Source organism: Strix uralensis, chromosome 1 (genome assembly GCF_047716275.1).
Source record: "Strix uralensis isolate ZFMK-TIS-50842 chromosome 1, bStrUra1, whole genome shotgun sequence".
Lineage (NCBI taxonomy): Eukaryota > Metazoa > Chordata > Aves > Strigiformes > Strigidae > Strix > Strix uralensis.
This window is the reverse complement of record NC_133972.1, coordinates 28,067,631-28,092,876: the sequence shown is the minus strand read 5'-3', so window position 1 is coordinate 28,092,876 and position 25,246 is coordinate 28,067,631. Positions and strand designations below refer to the sequence as shown.

Below are 25,246 nucleotides of genomic sequence, written 5' to 3'. Positions count from 1 at the left end.
GACTGTTATAAAAGTGGAGAAAAAAAATGCCTTATATCACATTAGACTCTCTCCTGTTTCAATGAATATCTATTTTCTCAAAAAAGGGACAAGACCACCAATTTCAGTCCAAAGAATGAGAAAATCAAGGGTATGCTTGTGTTTGGGCACCATTTCTAGGTTTCTATGAACCAGGCGGCCCGTTTTCATTGTATTAAACTACTGCAGGATAATTTGTGAGTGTCTGGAGACCAGTGTGAAAAAACACAGATCTACTCCATAATCAGTTCTCTGAATCACAGGAAGAAGGGGGGGTGGGTGGGTGGTGGGGTGGGGAAGATAAGGGAAAACAAAACAAAACCAAAAAAAAGCTGCATCATCCCAAAGCAGAAAAAACTAAAATAGAAAAGCAGTTGCTGTTTGTCACAATCTTTCTCTGGATAGTTTGTTGTGAGCTACAGATACACGTTCAGTATTATAGCTTCATAATTACCACTAAAAGCAACGGAAGAAGAAACAGGAGCTACAAAACTGACAGTCTGAATAAAAAGCTTCTGTGAACACTGCTGAAAGCTATTTGCATTTCTCACCTACAGGAAGAACTCAACACAAGCCTTTTGGGGATATTTTGTCTATCCCTTGAGTGATGAAGCTGGAACAGGATTTTCAATCACGAGTTAAAAATTTTGCCTTCACGGTTTTCTGTTTTGAAATGTATTGCCAAATAATTCTATAATATTTCATTACATTGTCTTCTAACTTGTATACATTTTTCTTACTACAAATTATGTTAAATATTTTTGCAATATTTTATATGTATAAAATTTCTTCCTCACAAAAGACACCTTTACAGGCATCCTAAGCCTCTGCTGCTGATGACAGAAAAATTCATCATTTCCACCATTTTTTAAAATGTATGGGGATAGGGAAGAAATTTACTACCTTCAGTTTGCAATTTTATGGTGTAATAAATCCTCTTGCCATCAGGTGGGGTATGTAATTTTAAAATGGGTCAAGTCCACTAAGAGAGGTAAATTTCATGTGTATAATTGCTCTCTCATCAGTGTAATCTCAACAGTTTCATTTTCTAGTCCAAGCATTGCCTGTCTCTGCCCAGAAAGTTCCGCTACATTCATATAATTTAGTTTACAGAGAGGCAAAACCGATCTGAGGTCAGTGACAGGCCACTAATAACTGTAGGATACAGCAGACTACATGATAATACCTCTCTTGTGTTTCTACTAAAATCTTTAAAAAAAGAAAAAAAAGGCTGGTTTGATGCAGAAGGACACTTTTCACTGCAAATAGTATTAAAGTTGTGTAGTCTGCCTCAATCTTAAATGTTAATGAGCACTGAGAAATGTGTAAAAACAAGATCCCAGTAATAAACCAGTATAGCTCTCAGCTACACTGCTGTTGATCGACAGTTTAGAGAAATCACTAACTTACAGCTTTCCTTCAGCACATATTCAGTGTGTCTCGTCTAAAATAGAAGCAGATGTTTTATACTCCACCTTCTTGGATTTTTTATTTTACAGTTTTGAAAAGAAAGATACGGACATCCAGTTAACATTAAACAACTGATTTCTTTGCATTTACAAACTTCTAAGCTTTTATGTGTACTAACATTATATATTATTGATTAGAGATGCCAAATATATTAACTCTGAAAAATAATTTATGGCCTCTAGCAGTGCAATAAGACAGTGTTCGAGAACACATGAAAAACTGTCAGCAATTCACTTCTAATTCACCATGTCACGTATTAATACAAATCAACCGACATTTTAAAAAAAGTTTGCTGTTCTTTATACCTATTGCTTTGTTAAACAAACAAAAAATCTTCTTCATACCTAAATCATTAAATATTCAAGGTAGAAGCATGTTCAGAGCACAAGGTCCTCTTCCTAATCCCTAAGTGCAAGGAGTCACTCATACCTACATTTTTTCCCCAGCAAAACTTAGAGCAAACCTGAAACTGTGAAGGCCAAAACATCCTCACATGTGGCAAGTGGTTTAGGCTATATATTTGAAAAATACTGTAAGGCAAGGTGTTTTGCTCCTGCTGCTCTCAGTCACTCTTTACCACCACTGTCTGCTCTGCTGTGCCAGCACAAGTACCTCTACAGCTGCATTATGCATCGGACCAAAGACCTGACACATTTGAAAACTAAGATAAATTATTTTTCAGCCAGGTCAGTTCTCTAATCTAGTTCATCATCATATGTTTATGCAAATACTTGTGTTGGTCCAGGAGTGGTATGACTGGTTTGGGGTTTTTTTTTCCACGATTTTTTTTTCCTTGGAATCATTTCATTGACACAGTTTATATCACAGCCCTAAAAACAACTGATACTGGCAGAAATTTGGGAAGCTTTTTCTAGGGAAGAGAGATATTAAATACAACTGCCAAGAGGCCAGATTTATAAATATAAAAGCAGCTTCAACTGAAACACAACTTTCAGTTTTACTCTTAGTTCATAATGCTCAACTGAAACTTTTCTTTTAGCCTTTGCTAGGTAAGAAAAATTTAGTCAATCAAAATATAAGTAATCCAAGAAAATGTATAAAAAGCTTCAGCATATCTTCTCAGTTCCTCTTTCAGAGCATAAAGCCTATACAAAAAGCTGCTGAAAACAGCACAATTTTATTGTGAAGACTTACATGTTCACACTCAGAAGTAGAAGACCAGTGAGGTACATTCAACTATGATGTGTTCTCCCATCTTTGAACTCTGTACTTTTGATGCAAGAGTGTACATGTCTGGCAGTTAGAAAAGATACATGTATTTATCAGACAGACTTTTTTTTTTTTTGTGGCAACTTTATATTTTCACTGCTTTTACACATAGGAACTTTTAGCTTTAGGGAAAACAAGTTCTTTCTGAATCTTACGGAGCAGTAGTAAAAAAGCACCTCATTGCACAAGTGTCTTTTTAAAAAGTATCTTTAAAACTGAAGGATACACTTCACCCATGTTCACCAAGTATGCTGCCCAAGAGACGTCCATATCTAAATGTTCCCATCTTTGAATACACGGAAAACAATATGCTCCAAAGATTCCCAGATATGGCAATTGGCTACTTGCTGGGACACCACTGTGCAATTTCAGTCTTCTGCTTAAGCATCAGCGGCAGCAGGCAGAACAAAAAGGCTGCCAAGAATTTTCAGTAAGGTATAGGAATGTATATACTTGAAAGCATGGAAGACATAAACATGACAACTTTGTTTGAATATAGTTATGCCAGAAACAGTGTTGTTAGCTGGATAAACCAATCTATGCTTAGTTTGACAAGGTGGAACAATGAATTAAACTAAAAAAAAGCATGAAGGTATCTGTCTTATGCTATCTAAACCGAACTAACTTCTCCACAAGTATAAACATCCTCACTGATTTTTACATATATCTGTGTATGCATGTCTCTGTGTGTCTATATATATATATTTGCATACATATATATACAGTACTACTCAAAGATACATTCTCTAGAATTTTCCAGCCAGAACAGTATTCTGTGAATATTTCATTTCAGAAATACAGCAATTCAGGAGCACTTACAGTGTACAATACTACTGATTTACATTGGCAACAAAAATTGGGAGAACTCTCAACATAATGCAAGGACCAAAGGTTATCAATATTTAAGTATCCTTTACAAGCAGACCACGGGTATTGGAGTTTAATGGGCTTTTATGTGCATTTATCCCCAGTGAAGGCCTTCTATAAACTTTTAAAAAATTTAAGCATCTATCTGCAATGTTTTTTCCCCTCATCAGGATACAGTGTGTAGGTATCTTGGGAAAATATCCCATAAAGATACAATTCAGTTTGAATTTGGCCTTCTTGTCTATACACTGTATCTGTTGATCTGGGAAAAAAACTTGTTGGGAGTCACTGTGTAAAACTACTACATTTCTAGGCCCTCGCTTCTTTAAAAACTTGTTTCAAGAACAGTTTAAAAAGCCTTGCATGCTCTATTACAGAAGGTGACGTTTATAGCAAGCTGCTTCTTCCTTCAGTTGTCTTATTAGTACTAAAGAATGTCATGAAGTATCACCTTTCACACTGTAATGAAAATACAGTTATCTAATTAAGCTCAAAATGTGCATAGCTCTTTCAACTTTTTTATGCTTCTGAATTTTCAAGATTATCACATGCACCTCTGAGTAAATTAAAAGGACAAATCAAAGTATCATTAATACATAGTTTAGTGTTCCAGTATTACATACAGAGATTCTGGGAGGCTGAAAACAGAAAAACACAATAAAATTTTAATTTACACCTATTATTCCTCCAGATACCTCATGGAACAAAGTCTAAAACAACAGGAGGAAGTATAAGCCAGATTCTGAAACTTACAAAATAAAATTACCCTTCAATGTGATTTTTGATTTATATTATTAGAGGCAAGCATCACTGCATGGTCCACACATCTGATGTTCTTATTCATACAAAAATATCTAGGAGATTGTCAAGCTGCCAGTTTTAACAGCAACGCTGTAGATAAATTGTATCTGTAAGTTGTGGCAAAGCACTATCCATATACATAAAAACTGAAACACTCATATTCTAAAAGGTACTCATAACATGCATCTGACAGATACCTCTAAGAATTGATTCCTTCCAACCAGAGATGTTTTCCAGTGAATTATAACTGCAATTTCCTATAAAATGCTTTGAGGAATTGCCTTAAGTCTGTAACTATACAAACAGCTCAAGAAAATAAAAAAGTTTTTTCCTTTTATCTGTGGAACAGAAATCTGAACATTTAAAAACGGTAGAGGATTTTGCTTATTGAGCTATATGCCCTTCAGAATGAATTTTGTTCAGTGCTTTTGTCCAAGTAACCAAGGTCATCAAGAAATTGCATGAATATTTAAAATTGAAAAGGGAGACATAGAAAAGTAAGTATCTGCAAGAAGAGGACCACAAGCAGTAGTAAATTCAATTCTACAACAACTCTAAAATAAACAAATCTTTAATAACTGATTTCATATATATGTGTTAATATAATGTGTCATATAAGGTGTTAATTTCACCTAACTTTAAACTAAGCTAGTGCTCCATACCCATCTGCAGCAAATGGAGAGGGACAGGCACATCAAGAGCTTGATTCATCTCATCATAAAATAGCTGTTTAAGATAGATGGGATGAAATTCATTATTGAAGTACCTGTTTTTTTCCATTACTTTCAGTAATCATCTAGCTCCTTGACTTGAATAAGATGACTAGTTTTTGAATGATTACACATAAGCAAGATGAATCCCAGTCATACAGAGACTTCCTTCTGACAGTAACTTGTTTCTGACAGTAATGTATGAATTAGATGACTTTTCAAGTATTTGGATTTGCTGGAACCTAATATACAAGATAATTAAGTAATAACTATTTTTCTGTCTAGCAATCACATTCAGTATGGATTAAATGTAAAATAAAAATAAAACCAAAAAAAACTAAAAGAAGGCAGACAGATGAAGATTTTACCTGAGTAAGATCATAACTTCATTGCCTTCTTTTACACAAAATTTAAAATTCCCAAATCTAAATAAAGTCTGTTTATCCAGATGCCTTCAAAAACCCTCATGAAAGTCAGTAGACAAAATACAAGCACAGGATCATAACATAATAATCTAGGCATAACTTTTTATATATTTTAACATTAAACAAAGAATTTATTGCTTGATGGCTCACTTATAAATATCAGCTGAAAAAGTAAGGCTACATGGGAAATTGAGCAAAGACTAAAGAGAAGGAAGGAAGAGGTTTGAGATATCACCTCATTCTATTCAGCTCACTCCCTAATCACAGTAACGGGCACCCTTGAGAAACAGGCCAGAAGCAAAATAGGACAAGTAACCTAAATTGAACTGTCACATGATCCAGTGATGAGAAAAACATTTCATTTCACCGTTTTCTTCTCTAAATTATCTATAAAATTCCTTTCAGGGATAAACTAAAGCCTTTATCAACTCTTCTTGAGATAGAAAGTAGAAGGATAATACTGTACATGTTCATTTGTAAATAGTAATCAACAAATTACATTTACAACACACTCATGCATCTCTCAATTTAATAACTGGGCACCTTGATCTCCATAAAAATACACAGATGCTTTGTCTGCAGTTGGGATCATATAGCTAATTCACTGCTACATCCCTGGATAACACCGTACTACCTCTTCAGTCATAAAATCATTGACCCTTACTTGTGCAGCTCAAATTATGGAGAGCCTAGACATTGAGCAGTAACCCAGGAAAAGAGCTTTCTTCAGCAGAACAGATAGCAGAACAGATGCAGGTATATATGTCTGTCTGAAATCATGAGGCATTTGAATTCAACCTCCTTATGATGCAATCCCTATAAGCAATGACTAGCCATAACCAAGAAGTTTGAGGACTCTAGGTGTGGAAGATGTCAGCTGCCAATGTGAGTAATTTATTTAAAGGAAGTTTAAATTATTAAACCCACAAAAGCTATTCCAGTATCAGCAAATAGTTTATTTTTATCTCTCCCCTCTTTCATTCAAAACAGACTCTTCCATAATGTCTATTTTAAAAAAGACCTTCATAAGTCTAGGGATGCATCTCAAGCAGAAAATATGGTCACTTATGGTAAGAGAGGAAATGGAAGGGAAGACTACAGGCTGCTCTGCTTGCAGATGACTCAAACATGAACCTCTTGTTCATTTAGAAGGTATCAATGCCCCTTTATAGTATTTCTTAACCAGATGTCTATCCTACTTATTTTCTTTATTTCAATTATTCTAGAAAAGTACTACAAACATTCAGCCTCCTGCTTGTTAGTCTGTTCTTGACATGGCTGTTCTTTCAGTCAGATACCTAGCATACCTCATGATGCCTCCAGTAATTCTTAAGCCACAGCTGGCCTGCCATTCCTTGAAGTAGACAGTGAATCTACTACTGTACAATATACGAAAGGGTAAAAAGAGGAGAGCAGATCCTTAAAAATCCAATATTAACATTTGTCCAATGAGACATGGCCACTTATCACTCTGGTACTTACTCTAATAATGTCTCCACATAGTCCAAGAACTCTATTCTGTTACAGTACTTTCTCTATTCTACCATTAAAGTTATTATGACGACAAAAATCATCACTCTGTGCAAAAACTCAACTGTGAAAAAAACCAAGAAATAGTATAAAAGAGATTAAATAAACCAAGGAAAGACTAAAGCAGTTTGAACAATCCTTGACAGAGCTTTGAAATCTGTCTACTATGAAAAAGCAAGCAACTGAACAAAAGTCACATCAGAAACTAAAGCCAAAGACAGAAGTGAAAACAGGAAATATCTTTAACTGACCACTGAAGACATGGTAAACTGGCAAACACACGATTAAGGTAACATCAAAGACAGCAAGATGACATATAATGGCACTAGAAATTAAATCAGCACACCATATACTGAGCAGCAAAGGAAAGCAGAACAAGAAATAGTAAAGATTTAGAAATAGTAAGGATCTGCCAAGATACCAATATGGCTGACACCTAAGAAGAGAATGGGAAAAAACAGAAAAAAACCACTAAAAGTATACTAAGTCCTGCAGTTCAAATGTCATAGTAACATAGTTCATCTAAACAAAGCTCATTACTTAAAAGAAAAATTAAAGAAGAATAATTCTAGCAAATACCAGTAACATTGCACTAAAAGACATTTACAAGCTCATAAATTAGTTTGATGAAGTGACTAATCTTATTCTAATAAAAAGTGTTCATTCACTATTATCATCTCTTCCAAAGGGATTATAACATAATAATTAATGTGCATTCAAATAATTGTTATACAAGTTCTACAGAAAGAATTATTTCCAAGAAGTACATGGTCGGATTATAATCTGTTAATAATCTGTTGGTAAAATATTACTTTTTTTTAAGATAGCAGTTTAAATTCATCATGGAGTCTATAAAATTATTACATACTATACTTCTATTTTTATATTTTTTTCAATCATTAAAATAACTCTTCAGAAGCTAGATCAGCACCACTCACTTGTTAGAAAACAAGTATAGAAATGAATTTGCATGATTTCACACTGCCTTTCATCAAGAAAACCTATGCTATGACTTTAAACTACTTCTAAGCCTTTGTGAGTAAAACAATTCTTCTCTTCTTAGGATAGAAAAAAAACCATCGGTATGACCTAGTCCATGTCACTTCCAAAGTGGCCTGCTTTCTTTTAGTCCAAGATTTTTTTGCATTCTTTCCTGTCTAGTTATGTCTTATGGTGGGGACTTCTGTCATTCCCATTGAAACATTTTTCCAGAGATAAATACAGATATTTTTGTGCTTTCTTACTTTGTTTCACATCATTTCCAGTTTTACTCTCACATATAATGCTATGTAATACTGGATGTAGTATTAAGTACATTTCAAATGTGAGGTGACAGTTTTCTAGACAAACATGCTACTTAATAAAAACTTTATAAACTTTAATCATTCAGTCTTCTTTCTATAAGGTAATCTTTGTCAACTACTTATAATGTTCTTCCTTGAAGTTCACCCAGCTTATCTTTTTTTTTTTTTTAGTCATGGTACATCCATAATGAAACAACATTCTATGGAGAGTTGCACTGTGGCATACAGATAGAGACAGTATTATCTGCCTGTTCTCAGCTATACTGTCCCTGTGGATTCCACCTCCAATTGCACTGGACTTTTTGCTGACACACATTATTATAAACCTACATCTAAACTGTGACCACATTATCACATTTACATTTCATTACTATGTTTCATTCTCAGAGTGAATACTTGTACTAATCAACTTACAGAAGATCTTCTGATAAAAATGCTGAATTAATATACTGAAAGGATTATTTAACTTCTGTTACCTTTCTAACCAAATCAGCAAATCCTCTCCAGGAGCCAGCTGTTCCATGAATGGCAAAACTAGCACAAGACTAGTTTTTCACGGGTTTTCCGCTCTCCCTCACCCCACTGTACCTTCAGTTTCCTATTGTCTTGGTTATCTAAACACACTAAACTACTGTCACATGACAGCATGTACCACAGCTTATTTGGAAGATAACATTTCAGCTGAGCTTAAAAACTTTTCTCACCAAGATGATTAAATTGTGTCTCTACTGGCTTTCCATCACCAAATTTTCACAAACATTGAAAGAACCTAAACTCTTAAATTTGGTTGAAATTGGTGAAGTGGTTCTGAGGTTATTTTTGGAGGAAGATAGAACTGCTGGGAAAACCAATAATAATTTTGATCATAGAGCATCATAAAGCAGGCTAAAAACTAAGTATGTATGAAAGTATAACACAGGCCCTCATCTTAAATTATCCTTCCAAACACAAAAATGCTTTAAATAAGTGAAAATATTATCATGACACTAGAATAAGCAAGGAGAAGAAAACAGCTACTGAAGATCTCTGCATTAAATCATATCACAATATTGATGTATGCTCTCACAAGATATGGTTATGAATAGAAGCAGTGACCAGTACTAGAAAAGAAATTTGGGTAACATAACACAGTATGTCGACTGACTGTGTAGTCCATAAACAGAAACTAAGATCAAGGAATATTTGCTCCTCCACAGCATAGATGAGGGACACAAGTAAAATAGTACCTCTAATTACAACTAAAATGAGAGCTTCCTCAAAACACCACAAAGAGAAAACACTTCAACTTTAGAACAAAAAGCCAAATCTTACATACCATTGTTCTGTGTATGAGTTTTCCAGTATTTTAGAACAATTATATTTCAGAAATATCAAGTTAGTTCTCCAACTAACGTGGAACTTTCTCACCTACTTCTTAATGATACCTGGGGAGGGTCTGCTCTTCTTCACAGTTTCCCAACAGCTTTTCAAGATCAGTCAAGTTCTCAAGGAATTATGATGGAATTCTCTATCTCATCCCAATCTCAAAGTTTACTTCATTTCCCAGAGTTTTTCTAAAATTTCTGTATACAGATATGACTACAAAAGCACTTATCACAACCATGACTCGGCTGACTTTTACTTGTATCTCTTGATCTGTTCTTGACATATCGTCTTCATAAATTACAATCCTTTTTGTGAAACAAAGAAATGGCAGGTATACATGAAAGGAAACATCATTCTCTATAACCATGTACAATTTGCTGCATCTCTTCCGGAAAAACCTTTGAGACAGCAGGATAATAAAGACTCTGTTACCACTAACTTGGACCAGATTGTTTCTGGTGACTTATGAGCTGGAAAAAGACTTTAGAATTCAATACGAATTCCCTAAAGCAGTCTTTTCCTCAATTTTTAATGTATTAAGTGTAATTCTAAACATACACATTACTGGATTTTTTAATTCAAGGACATAACCAATTAAAAGGAATTTAATGAGTATAATAGTAGAATAAAACCTAGTATGAAATAGAATTAAGAACCATCACAATTACAAAGCATAATTATATAAGCCCCTCTCTAAACATAAAACAGTGCCTGCTGTTATTCTATGATGACACAATTTTTGAAAAATTGCATTAGCAAATTGATTCAGTCAACTCCAAATACAAACATGTTTGGTACATATAGTGATATGTTTTTATCTGAACCACTCTGCATAACATTGCACAACCAAATTTAAACAATAAGCAACAGACACTACTTTTGAAATTTATCATTTTGTTTCTGTATTGTGTGCTCCAAGAAGGGTGGGTTGCATCTCAAACTACCCAGAACTATTATCCTGTCAATTCAGAAGAAAACAATTTCTGCCATTCTAAAATGACAATGCTGTCTCACAGCTCTTTCTCTTCCTCCTTTCCTTTTTTTTTTTTTTTTGTGCAGGAACTAATATTGCTGCTCTTGGTAGATATGCATTCCCAATATTTTGATTATTTTATAGCACTTCACATCTACTTAAATCACACAAAAAAAAAGAAACAGAAAAAAAATCTAGTCGAAGAACCAATTAAGTCTATAGGCTCTGACTTTTGCTTCATACTCGTGTTAAAATACTCAATCATTTCATCTCATTCCCTGAGAACAGGTTTCCATATCAAAAAGCCCACTGTCACACACGGTACTAGTCGAGTACCTTGAAGGTGGCATCCAGTGCATTCAGCTGTTTGCAAAGTCTTTTTAACATTCTTAAATTATTATGACATTGGAAAGACTTTAATGCTTTAGCCTATCATTTTAAATATTACTCAAGCATACATTTTAAATACAATTACATCAGTACTGTATCCTTGTTCTCTTTTCTGACAGCAGACAGGCAAGGACCACTGCTTCCATGATTTTGCCTGTGGAGCAGAACTGACAAGTAATGTCCCTAAAGACCACTTAGTAAGAGACTGCAACATGTAAGTGACTTTTTATCCTCATGCCTACATCCAAATAACTACACAAAGAAGTAGAAAAAGAACTGTCAAAGTCCTAGATCTGATGTGAACTTCCATGTACAAAGAAAGTGTATGAGAATAATAATAAATGTGGTATAAACAAACATTTAAAAAAAAAAAGTATTTAAAGCTACAGAACACTACTCTCAAAAAGAAGTGAATGTAGATAGGATAAGAAAACTACAACTCAGTGACCCTGAGGGCCACTGAGGCATGGTTTGGAACCTGACACTTCTAAAGACTGATCTAACTTGCAGACAGTTTAGCTGTAACTGTTGTTTAAAAGAACACAATAACTTCCCATTAACAGCTGCTCTGCCCAGTTATAACTGAAAAAAAACAAACCAATTATTTCAAAGGAGCTGAAAAAGATGGCACATAACTAGTTACACCAAACTCTTACTACACTTAACTACCCAAACTATCACTCACAGATTGTGCATCACTCAAATTGCAGCTTTGCAATCACCTTACTTTTGCTCACTAAGAAGCAGCATAAGCATCAGTCTTCAAGGTATGAGACTTGAATATTTAACACATTACGAGGACTCATTCTTGAAGCCATTTTAGGATTTAGCAATTTCTAGGGATTAAGTGTCAATTATTATCATTCTGGCACTAAGAAATCACAAGTAACAATTTCAAAAATGGCAACATGAATTATATTCAACTGCTGAACGCCTGAGTTCTTGACTCTCCCTCTTATTTCAGAAGAGCCACCAGAAGCTCCCCCAATAGTTTGGAACATTTGATTACTTATTACAAGCACACAAGCCAAACATTCTGGCAGGTCATCACATGTGGTCACCACAGCAGAAAAGAAAACTGACATCGAAAATACCTGTAAACTTCTGAGAAAGATACTGTTAGTGCCCCAACCAGTGCAGTGCTCTTAGAAGAAATTTAGGAAGAAACCACTTCCAGTTTTACTTAGGATAAAATGTTCTGTTAGATTTTTCTCCATATTGACAGGTATTTTGTAAATTAAAACTTCTGACAAAACCAGAAAACAATATTATAGACTGCATGCTGTCCAACATCCTTCATTTGTGTGTCATTCATTGTAGTTTTCTTTTACTATTCCCGATGCCAAATCAACTTCACTTTATTTATGGGAGCTAGAACTGGCAATGTATAGCAGCAGGAACAAGAGCACCAGAAAGTCTCTAAAAGAAGAAAACCAACTTCTGACCTTAGAAAGCTGAACACTGAGTAGAAGCAACAGAGAGACTCTGAAGAGAGGGAACAGCAGCTGTATGCAAAAAAGAGTTGCAAAGCTGGAACAAGCCTATGCAAGAATGGAGAATATTTGGATCTGCAAGGTTTCAGCTGAACATACTGTAACCGTATTTCCTTAATAAAGCAGTAGTTAGGGTAGGAAAAACTTAACTAGTAATTTTACAAATGAAGAGAGAGATCCAGAACTGTGGCACAGATTGGCAATTCCTTAATTGATTTCTGATGTTAGCATTTCAATCAACAGAAATTCTCATCTTAAATGGCAAGCCCAGAATACATCAACTGCTATTAGATGAATACTGAGATTGTGCTTTCTGCAATTTAGATTTTTAAACAGATTACATGTGCTCCCTTTTGTTTCCAATACAGTAACCTCAATTAAAAGACAAGTTTGTTATTTATATATCATGCAATACAAGAAACCAATACTCTGTCCTGCCCACAACTACTTTTGTTTGAGACACTCTGACGTGCATATAATACTCTCAATTACATACACTGTTTACATATTGAGGGGAACCTTTCGGACTGGAAATGCTTTCTATTCCATGCTCTTGAGAAAACAAAACACAAGTCAGTCGTAATCTAGGAATTTAGGTAGCTATATTAGTACTACAGTTTAACACAATATGGTTCCTCACTTTGGCTTGCTCACAAATAGGATGCCAAAGGAAACTGCAGCTCATTCAGCAGATGGAATAATGTATTGTTTAAGGCAAAATTTTAGAGCAGTCATTTATGCATTTACTAAGCTTAAATTGTAAACAATGTGTGCCATGCTTTTCCACCATTGAAAATTTCAGATTTCAGAAAATATTTTTTCTGTTCAATTATTAAAACCAAATGCCTACTGATCCAAAACAAATCCACTAGCACCAATTTCAAATATTTTTCAGAAGGTAAGCTGTCCACACGTACAATTTAACTGAACATCGAAGCCACAATTACAAAAGGCAATGAAGCTGGTGAAGGGCCTAGAGCACAATTCTTATGAGGAGCGGCTGAGGGAACTGGGGTTGTTTAGTCTGGAGAAAAGGAGGCTCAGGGGAGACCTTATCTCTCTCTACAACTACCTCAAAGAACATTGTAGTGAGGTGGGTCTCTTCTCCCAAGTAACAAGTGATAGGACAAGATGAAATTGCCTCAAGTTGTGCCAGGGGAGGTTTAGATTGGATATTAGGAAACATTTCCTCACTGAAAGGGTTGTCAAGCACTGGAACAGGCTGCCCAGGGAAGTGGTTGAGTCACCATCCCTGGAGTTATTTAAAAGAGGTGTAGATGTGGCACTTAGGGACATGGTTTAGTGGTGGACTTGGCAGTGTTAGGTTAACGGCTGGACTTGATGATCTTAAAGGTCTTTTCCAATTTAAATGATTCTATGATTCTAAAAGACATTAAAATTAATTTACATTGTTTACATATTTTTTTTATAACTTGAAACCACATTTCTTTATCTATAAGGATATAGATAAATGAATAAGTTACTACGCAACCACAGTTACTTCATTTTGCACCAATTTAACACACAGTAATCACATGTGCAAGAATAGGCAACAGTAAAATAGGCAGGCAACTAACTACTGCAGAGTATCTGTGGGTAGGTAACTTTCACCTCGTTCCTTACTCCGTTGTAAATTGCCTGTCTGCTCCAAAAAAGTAACCATGAAGATAGTAGTCACTGGACTGAATGTTGTAAGCAGGAGTACTTACCATGAGTATAGAATGGTTCCCACTACTGATGCAAGTTTGCTGTTTTCTTGCTTTTGCTTTGCAAGACCAAAGTCAGCTAGAATAAAGAAAAAAAGATTCAGATGTCTATAACCAACCTCTTTGCATGACAATCAGTGCTGGTTCACAACAGCTGAAAAGTTGCAGGGGGGTGTAAGGGAGGTTTGGGGGTTTTTTTGTCTTTTATATTTCCCAGTACTGGACCATACTATCTTCCTATCTCCACATTAATCAACAACTTATGTCTGAATTAGGCCTGCCAGCTTTAAAAGTATTATAAACACACTTCCGATGCTTCCAATCCAAACTACATGACCAGTTTCAGGTTTCTATTAATATATTCCAATAAACTGCACGACAATGCTAAGTATCTAATAAGCAGTGATCTAATGCCCAAAGTAATGGAAAAAATAATGTAATGAAATTAGCAATTATTTCAATTTCCTTCAAATTATAATAGCTGGGAAGGGCGGACTTTCTCGGAAATTTAATTTCAAAGAAGTACGGGAGGGGTCTAATATCGGAATAGTTCATGTTCAAAGATTGCATTTGGTAAGAAGTGACGGTGAATCTTAGCCTTACCTTGTGACAAAAGCTGTAGATTTAGATGATCATGCAATCATCTTAATATAACTGCCTTTCATGTAATTATCAGGTGACAATTTCACAAAATTGTCACACCCAGTCTTTAGAGATTATCTTTTTAATCTAAATTCCATGCAAACAGTTCATTTTTTCAATTCAGTACTCTACTGCTGCCTGAACGCAACAATGCATCTAAGATACATTGCACTTTCTTAAATCCAAGCACAGAGAGCAAGAGAAAAATCATTGTACTTTTTAAAGTCTGTTAATAAATTTTGTATTGTAATACTACTTCAGAATTGGGAAGATTTGTGTGGTAAATAATATTGTTTAAAATATTTTAAGGCTCCTGTTCTACTTGGACAGAGCCCATAGCATTCCTATTCCAATTGTTTTTACAGTGAGATAGTTTATTAACATTTTAGTTCAAAATGTTGCTACTCATCAAAAAAAGCTGCAGATCTGAAGAAACACAGGTAAGAAAAATTAGTTTCTGTTGGCTCTTGCTCAGCGTGAACCTCAAGGCTCTGAAAAGGAGTAGATCTCTTATTCAGAAAGGGCCTTTGATAAGAAAGCCAAATCTAGGTACCCAGGCCACAAATCATTTTTCTTTGAACAAAATGTACAAAGACAGACTAGCTCTGCAGTGCTTGGAAAATGTAAGTAGAAAGAATGCTAAATTAACAGGATGACTGAGAAGCCTCCCTTTTGCCCTTGAGTTAAGACAGTCTTAGGCAGTTCACTCCAGGGAATATTAATCCCAAAAGGACCAGAAGTTTTTGCAATGTTGATACTATACTTCCCTGAATTAATTGGGGTGAATCATTCTAAATTCCCTCCTTAGAAAACCTTCACATAATATTCTATGAAGAGTATCAATACGTTGAAGAGTATTAATACATTACATCAATAAATTCAGTTCCTGGTGCTTGAAAGATTTAGGAAAGGAAAGAGGAGAGCTGGACGTCTTGGTTCTGGAAGTAGACTATTTTAATACAACATTAGTGATTATCTGGGAAAAAGAAAGCAAGGGAAAAATCATCCAGATGGAGTAAATATATTCTCTTCCTTTTAAGCTCAGGTCCTCAGAAGTGGAGGGGAAAAAAACCTGTTTCACAGTCAGTAACTTTTTCCAAATTCTGCTAAACTGTCTTGACACTAGCAAGAAGCTCCTACACACTACTGGCACTGCCAGAGCTAAGGAATGTAGAGCACAGGACAATCACCTTTACATTAAACAGAAATGCTTTTTCTTAGCTTTTTTAAGACCATAACACAGTATTAAATGAAAAGGAACTGGCAAAGGTTGAACTGCATTGAACTAGTGAAATTGCTTCTTTTAATTTATTTAGGCATATGTCTGCAGCTTATAAATTGATCTACAACTTTTAATACTCCAGGATTCATTTGGTATTTGATGCCAGAAGCTGCTACAATCACTAACAAACAAATGAAAGAATTTCTGAGAACTGTGAGAGGCTTGCCTCCCATACCCTTAAATGAAGATACGACCAAATATAAAGATGACCCCTAATAACTGGTATTCATTGTTCCAGCTTTGAAGTGAGGCTTGATTAATGAGGACCCATTGGAAATATTTGTATTTGGCAATTTCCTGAAACAGCTTCGCACCACAGCAGTGTGTCTTTAGAAGCTGGAATGGAATTGTGAGAGAAAGATAACTCCATACTTGCTCAACTTCTTAAGAACTTTACTCAAGTGTCAGCTTTTGGCACAGAGAAAGACCTACATAAATCTTTCATCTGATCTTGCAGTTCTTATGTTATGATCTTATTGGTCACTTCTGAAATTCAAAATCAGACTTATTAAAGAAAGTATTCTTCCTGAACCATCTCAGTTCACTACAGTTAATTCATTCAGTGGTACACCAAGCATTAAGACATAGCTCTTAAGTACAGGAATGGGCCCTTCCTTAGAAGCTAGACCTAACCAATTCACAAATATCTGTGTGAATGCAAATGCATCTGATCACAAATCTCACCAATTTCAGAATGAAATACAAAACTTACAGGTTCCAAATATTTTCCTGCACTTCCATTGTCACTTACACAAAAAAGCAACCTACCAGTTAACACAAGTGTTGTGAGTACGTGCTAGAAGGAACTGTATCAGTGCTGACAATATCATGATAAATATCAGTAGAATAAAGATGGCCAGAGAAAAATGGAAAAGAAAAGCCCTTAGAGAATCATACTCAGAAGCCCAGGGACAGCTTTGTAAACCAGTAAATTAGATGAATCAAAACAAAGGTTGGTAAGAGCAAAAGCAAAAAGACAGCACAAAACAGGAGGAAGGGAGCAGATAGGCAGGCCATCCAGCCACCACCAGCATCAGGATGCAGAAATGCATGCTGCATCAGTCCACCCAGAGGGGTTGGATAAACCCATCTTAGTGATTCAGATCAGGATTCTACGGGAAAGATGAGCTAGCAACCCTCTGCCATAAAAAGACCAGTCCTGCCCCTCTCTTGTACTGTCTCTGTAAACCAGCTCATCTGGCCCTTGTGTCTTGATGAGTTTAACTCAACCTTTTTCTAGGCAAGATTTGTGCCGCTTTAAGCTAGTCCCAGACCTGATATTTCAGTCCTAAAATCATTGAACTGTCTACCACTTGTTGCCCTCTGTAGTCTTGCAATGCAGGAATAAAACTGGCATTAGAGAGGCAACTCCCTCATCCCCCAAAAATAACAAAACCCTCATTTTGATTGTTATATTATCCCACCTTCCTGAAAAGTAAAAATTATCCCTTCTGGATCCAAAAGAAAAGAAACCATGATTATTTTGTAGTATAGCTGAAGAAAAACCAAAATGCTAGTGGATGACGCATTTCCATGAGGAAACAGTCTTGGAGCTTTAATGGCACCAGTGGAAAGATCCATCTACCTGCCCCGCACCACACACCCCCACACCCCCCCGCCCCCAAAAAAAAAAAGAGTTGTCTGTTGCTGCAAAATAATGGTTGTTTTCATCTGAGTATATCATTTTGGAAAAATGACACTTTTTCCAGTTTTAAACACCACTTTAATTTTTTCAAGTTCATGTGAATTACCTGCATATCACCACTACAACTTATTGTACCATCCTAATACATGAGAGTTTGTAAACTAAGGGGAATGGCAGGTACACCAATCTAGCAAACAAGTTTTCTAAAATAAAATTTCCATGGTAATATTTTCTGCTGCTTTGTCCACTGTGTAACCTCAACTGACGTTACTTCTTTACAGCTAATTCCTCTAATGGTTGGAAGCTTGGCATCCTTCATTGAAGAAGAAGATTATTTTTAAGTCTGTTCAAAGACAATAAAAAACTAACGCACTTTCACCATTAAATGGATCTTTATAAACTGTGACTAGACAGTATTATTATACTTCATTAGAATTTGTACTGTGATTGTAAACATTAAGTCTTGAGGGTTTTTTTTCTCTGTATATCAGGAATAATATTAAGGGGTTTTTCTAAATTCATTAAAAAATAGTCAAACAACCATGCAAGACAGTCCTCAAATAGGAAGAAATATTAACACAAAATGATGCAGTCATAATCCTTTAAAATTCTGAAACGCCCTTCTTCACTTGTTTTCACTTGTTTATATTGTGTTTAGGGCAGCAGAGTAAGTGATAATGAAGTAAGACCGTTTCAGAAAACATTAACAGGCCAGGGAAGAGGGTATGAAGGGAAGAGAGAACGATGAAAAAATGAGTAGGCTGACTTGACTAGTATCTTAACCTCCTACTGAATGATCTCTTCAGCTTTCATAATAGCTGAATTACAAGAACTTTCTATATTTTAGCAGTCTCTTTATATGAGTATTTTAGGTACCTGCAATGCTTTTTCTCTTTTTATTGACAGAATTTGCTTTTTCTTTTATCATTTTATTTCCCAAAGATTTCACCTAGTAGAATGATCTTCTATAATAAAAACAAGAGGAAAATTTTCCAGATACTACATCTTTAACAACACCAATCTCATATTTCCACGTTTGTTACCTTAATTTATATTTGAACCCTTTTTGAAAATGCCATTAATTTTTCCTAAAATTTGCACACAAAGAGCAAAAGCAAAGCAAAAAGGAGGATGAATCATATCACCACACATGTGAACTTCAGACCTACTCAGGTCAGATTTTCACTGTGTCCCCCACTGAACAGTTTCTCCTTCTACCCTGAAAGGCTCAGGATGAGAGAAAATCACTTTGCTTCTCTTCAGCAAGTTTGCAACTGTAATCAAAAAAGTTTGTTAGCAACTTAGTGAGTTACAGTGATGTGGAAGATAAAAATAAAACTTTAGTTTTATTTTCCATAAAAGCATATCCTAAAATCAAGATAATCAACAACAGTACAAACTTGTTCTACTCTTTTTCATCACTAGAACGGGAATAGAATTTCTCATCATTCCCAAATGCACCTTCTAGCTATCCTATTATTCTCCTTTCTGTGTGCTAATATCAATGCTTCGTAAACTCAGTCTACTGTCAGTTTTGTGACACTTGTAACTTCTGCACTAAGAACATTAGCATTGATCCACATCTAGAACTGAGATTTGTAGAAAGAGATGCAATTGTGCTGTTAATCCACCAATAGTGTCCAGAATGTTTGATTTACAGTGTGAATGTAAACAAGTGGAAAATTCCACTCAGCCTATTATGGAAGCTTTGAAAATTAATTACTACAAGCATTTCCTTGAATCTTAGTAAGAAGGGTAGCAATTCTGACAATGAAGACTGGTTAAATGAACCATATAATCTGCAAAAAAACTAGCACTGAACCAAGTGACTCTGGAAAGTAGTGACTAATACACAACAGACACTAGTTATATCCACTTCATCTCGTGGCCACTGCTTCTCCAGGCATAGCACAGAATCAAGAGCCAACAGGTCTTTTTAAAAGTGCACTCAACAAGCAAGTAACCTGAATTACAAAATTAACAGGTAGCTTTCTTCCAGCATCCAGAAACTATTTGAACTTTTCAAGTCTCATTTGCTTCACTGTTCTGACAGTTCATGGCTGCCTGCTATGATTAGAAGTATATCAGACAGATGAGTTGTCTCAAAACTAGTTTTCTGCTGCTATATAATCCTAGGTTGCAGTTCCATACAGATCCTTTCTGCTGCCATTGTATCATGTGTACTAAACATTAAACAGAGCATGCCATCTGAAAGAGCTAATTAAACCCTTCACAATTCTAGATTTTCTTGACCTGAAAGGTGTCAAACTGATTCCACATGGCCCTCTTTGACCATCAAGATCTAAACCTTGCTGCAACTAGATGACACTATGGAAAAGTGGTGATCTACAGAGTCTTCTGTTTTGTCCTACAAACATGCAGCTATGGAGTTCTAGACAGAAATATGCTGTGCTAGAAACAAAATACAGCTGCAGTAAAATATGGCTGCAATAAAAGCAGATACACATTTTCAATTCATAAAACTGTAACTTCTCAATGTCTTGTATAAAAAGGCTGGGCAAATTAAACTGAGAGCCACAGATAATATTGGTTCAATGAATCTCTAAAGCCCTATGCAAAATGACTTTCATTCAGGCTGTGCCTAAAATTCTACTTCTTTCTTTTTGTGTCAGAAATTATAAATCCGACATTCAACCAGACCAGACACATACAGTTTCAGTACCACTTTTCTACCAATTTAGAATGAGATGTTTTATGAAATTGTAGGTTTACATGATTTAATATTTATATTTTCGTGGCATTTGTACCTCAACCAATTATGATTAAATGCTGTACCAACATAAGAGATGGTAGCTATGGCCCCCTTCCTATCAAATTTATGTCAGAGATGAAACAGAACAAATGAGTGGGCTGGGCAGTTCCACACACTACATAACAACAGCATGCTTAAAGTTCTCTACAGTCAGAAACAGAGATCTTATATCACCACTAGCCTGTCTAGGATCAGATTCTAAATGTCTGTTCCCATTTGCAACAGCACACAACTTAAAAGAGCCTGAAAATGATTGGAATAATTCAGATTTAATTGACGTGTAAAAGATGTCATGGGAACCACAAAGGAAATTATATAATCTTCAGATTAGAATGAAGCACCTCCTGGGTTTAGGATTTTCATTTGTATATTGCATAAATTTAAAAACAAAACAATAAACAAAGGTCTTGGATAAGGATAGTGTCTAATCTCACTCAATATTTAAGAAAAAGAAAGTACAGTGTGACTATACAGATTCAAAAATTCTTCCTACTATTGCTTCGGGATGATGTTCAGAGATATTCAGAAACCATAACTAGAAAAGGCCCCTCATAGCTTAATCTTGCATTGTGTGAGGCTGGTTGCAGAGTTCTCTGCCTGTATGAATTCTAGTTTTTGGCCACCTTTCACCATAGGTCCCTGACTACCAAGTTCTGCTGGCATTGTTCTACAAGGGCCACCTGTAGAACATTTCTCCATGAATTCAGGGCGAGCAAGCATAATTCTTTAGCAGGTTTATTTTTTTCTGTGCTGACAGCAAGGTGGGAATGTCTCCCACACCATGCACTCCTTTCCTTTTCAACCAACGTAAATCCAGAAACTGCATGAGAAGTCTTCATGGGATTTGAAATGCAAGTGGTTCAGTTCTCACATACGTGGTGAGAAACGCCTACCTGTGGGTCCCAGAACTTTCTTAAAGCAGTTCATTGTTGGGGCTGCTGCATAGCCATGCACAGTACAGAATGCAAGTCTTAGCCTATAGAAGCACTTTGGTCCAATCTATTGCTCACTTTATTTTTATTTTTTTTTTTAAATCAAAATCTACCATGAGAGTTTGAAACTAAGGCACCTCTCTAAAGACAACATATTTGAAGAATGCTAGATACAAAGGAATAAGCTGCCTTTGTTACATTGTCAGCCTGCAGATTCTCATAGCAAAAGATTAACAAGAGTTCCTATTTCCAGAAGGACTGATTGAGGAAAAGAAAAAAAGAGCAGTATTATAAGCTATACAAGCTTCTTTTATGAAGCAAAATAATTTGGACCATTGGAGGCTATATCTTCATTACACAGTCACAAAACAGTGCTTCACAGGTAGTCCACAGCAATATTACTCTAGGTAGGTCAAGACAAGTTTTGGACAGTTTCGAGATTTGTAAGACTCCAGAAAATCTCTGTCTTTAGGATGATTGTGCAGCTTGTAAACACAGAACTACAGTTCTGAGTAGGTCTTAGAGCAGACCTTCTTTTGTAAAAGCTGATAGGTTAAATTCACTGCAAAGGCAGATACAAGATTTCTCAATATTTGAGCATACACTTCCACCTTCTTCTGACATTTTATATTAACTTTCATCTAGAACCACTTGAAATTCTCAAATGTATAGTGCACTTACCCACAAATACTGTGAGATATAATTATCAAGATCACAAATGCTCCAGTCTTTGGCATACACGGACTGTATGAGTTAGGCACAATACCACAGCATGCACCAATACAGTACACATTTACTATTATTGGAAAGTAAGTAAATTATTCTTAATTTTATTAAGGTTCTAAAACAACAAGGCTCAGTAAAATTCAGAAGTAATAGATAAAAGGTCTTCAGCTCCCTCTGAAAATTCAGTGTACGCTGGTACTAATTAAAGTACTAAATAAAGTAGGTGTTTGTTTAAATATTGCAATAGTTTTGAATCAATCACTGTAGAAATGGTCAAAATAAGTTTCAGTTCTTCCCATTTTCCTCAACTCCTGTAAATCTTTGACAGAAATATGAATGCTTTTCAAGGGCAATTTTGATCTTACATTTGAAAGTACATTTGCATGTCTTTCTATCTAGATTGGACCAGAGATAAGGCAAACATGTTAAATCAAGACAAGAGTGCCCCTCTGTGGCAGTATGTTGATATAAAATACAACTACATGATATTGAAAATAATATTCTGAATATTTATTTTCATCACACAGGGACAAATGCTCCATTAAATTACCTTCTTTCAAAACTGTATAATTACTAAGAATCAGAGGTTCTCAGCACATACAATTTAATAATGAATTAATTTAAGCATGTATATCATCAGGTGTAAGTATTTACTATATAACAACAGTAACTAAATATATAGCTGAGTGTTTTGTCGTTGGGTGTGTGCATGTCTACACTTCCCTGCTATTCTTAAAGAAGAAAGATTGATTTTTGCATAAAGACTTTTCACAGAATCACAGAATTGTCTAGGTTGGAAAAGACCTTGAAGATCATCCAGCCCAACCATCAGTTCCCAACTGATTATTAACAGTTCCCAACTACACCATATCCCTCAGCGCTAAGTCAACCCATCTCTTAAACACCTCCAGGGATGGGGACTCCACCACCTCCCTGGGCAGCCCATCCCAATGCCTAACAACCCGTTCTGTAAAGAAATGCTTCCTAATATCTGGTCTAAACCTTCCCTGGCGCAACCTGAGGCCATTACCTCTTGTTCTATCACTTGGTTAGAGAGACTCATCCCCAGCTCTCTGCAACATCCTTTCAGGTAGTTCTAGAGGGCAATGAGGTCTCCCCTCAGCCTCCTCTTCTCCAGACTAAACAACCCCAGTTCCCTCAGCCGCTCCTCCTACGACATGTGCTCCAGACCCTTCACCAGCTTCGTTGCCCTTCTCTGGACATGCTTGAGTAATTCAATGTCCTTTTTGGAGTGAGGGGCCCAAAACTGAACACAGTAATTGAGGTGCGGCCTCAACAATTTTCACAACAATTCTGCAGTATTCAAATTGTTTATTTAGTTCTGTGGCACAAGCAGTAAGAAAGCATGCAGTAGTTCTTTGAGAACTTTAAAAACTATAGTATCTGAATTGCCTATAAGGCTCGCTGTGTGTACCCAGTTGTACTAATTCACTCAGAGTAAAACTTCGTCATACTTTGTACTGTTCACACTACTTTCAAGGCCTGTCCTGAAAGCTGCCTAGGCTCCTTCTTCCACACTGTGAAGATTATAGAAACATACATCAAGAATATTCACTACTACAGGCTTAGACAAATAGCACCTCACTGCAGCTGACCACTGGGAACAACTGATGGATATTAAACAATTGCATGGTAAAACTGGAGTAGAACAGATGGCGGTTGTACTTGGTATGTTCATTAGCACTTGTTATCTAATCTGGTTATCTCAATATTCTTGCTGATTTAAATAAAAACAGGCCTTGAAGCATAACTATAGCTTAATTTTTTAGGGCTAAATCATCTCCTCCATTTCAGTAAAGAAATTCTACTCACATACATCATGGGAAATTCTCTTCAGGTAAAGTAGTTCTACTTACTAATCGTAACTTTGTCTTTATCCCCCAGCATGACATTGTTTGGAGTGAGATCTCGATGAACAATCATTTTCTCTTTGTGCAAATAACGAAGAGCTAGACAAAGCTTAAAAACAAACGGAGAGAGTCTTACAAAGATTCTTAACTACAAGCGCATAAAATTAAATTCATATCTGATATTAGTGCCTTATATAAAAACCATTACTTTGTCATTTATTAGCCTAAAAAACATAAATGGTGCTACTAATTACATGCAGGAAATGTCCGGTAACAAAAAAAAAAAAAAATGAGGCCCTTACTTGGATAAATATATGCCATATTCTTTCTTCTGTAAACTGTTGTTGCTTTTCCTTCAACGAGTGAAAGTGTTCTCCCAGTGGCACTCCCTCTATGAGCTCCATGACTATGTACAATCTGTCATCTACAAAAGAGACAGTGAATTAATAGAACATTATATATTTACAGAAGGGATTTGAAAATAGAGTATTTGAGATTAAAGTATATTTTAAAAGATGTTATTTTTTACTTTTTAAAAATTTATTTGTACAGACAAATACATTTTAATTATAACTCATTGTTATTCCATTTTTTCCTCAACTTATATCACAGCAACTACAAGGAATTCACAGCCTGATAATCATTCAGCGGGCAGATGCATGTAACTAACTCTATAAGAAAGAAAATTAAGATAATATGGCTGAGCAATCTATATCATTCATTCTACTGCTCACTACAGCTTTTTTCCCTACTTAGCATTCCTGTTGTAAATTTTGTATCTTTAACTCTATAGTATGAGAATGATGCTTTCTATATGTTTATATTGCATCTAGTTTTACTGATAGGTAAATAAATACAAATATTATCTCTCACCATTTTTTTCAATTTTAAAGAAATATAAGCCTGTCTGAACTGTAGCAGTTCTTGAAGAAAATATTACCATTTGCTGCTCAAATTTGATGTACTCCTTCCAAGTTGTAAATGGTTTTATTATATATTTCTATTTCTTCATTATGTGGTGGTAAGTCTCTGCATTTATACTTACTTTCCAAGAAGGTTCTGTAATAACGTACAACATTTGGATGATAAAGCT

General features: G+C 35.5%; 1 protein-coding gene across 1 annotated transcript in view; it reads right to left on the bottom strand.

Moving 5' to 3' along the window:
- The window catches only part of NEK10 (NIMA related kinase 10), a 107,064-nt gene that overhangs the window by 57,307 nt on the left and 24,511 nt on the right, over nucleotides 1-25,246 (bottom strand). The window contains exons 19-22 of the mRNA XM_074891781.1: nucleotides 25,199-25,244; nucleotides 24,456-24,577; nucleotides 24,160-24,262; nucleotides 14,286-14,361 (exon numbers count right to left, since the gene is read on the bottom strand). Of these exons, the coding sequence (XP_074747882.1) occupies nucleotides 14,286-14,361; nucleotides 24,160-24,262; nucleotides 24,456-24,577; nucleotides 25,199-25,244 (347 nt within the window). The remainder of the gene's footprint in view (nucleotides 1-14,285; nucleotides 14,362-24,159; nucleotides 24,263-24,455; nucleotides 24,578-25,198; nucleotides 25,245-25,246) is intronic.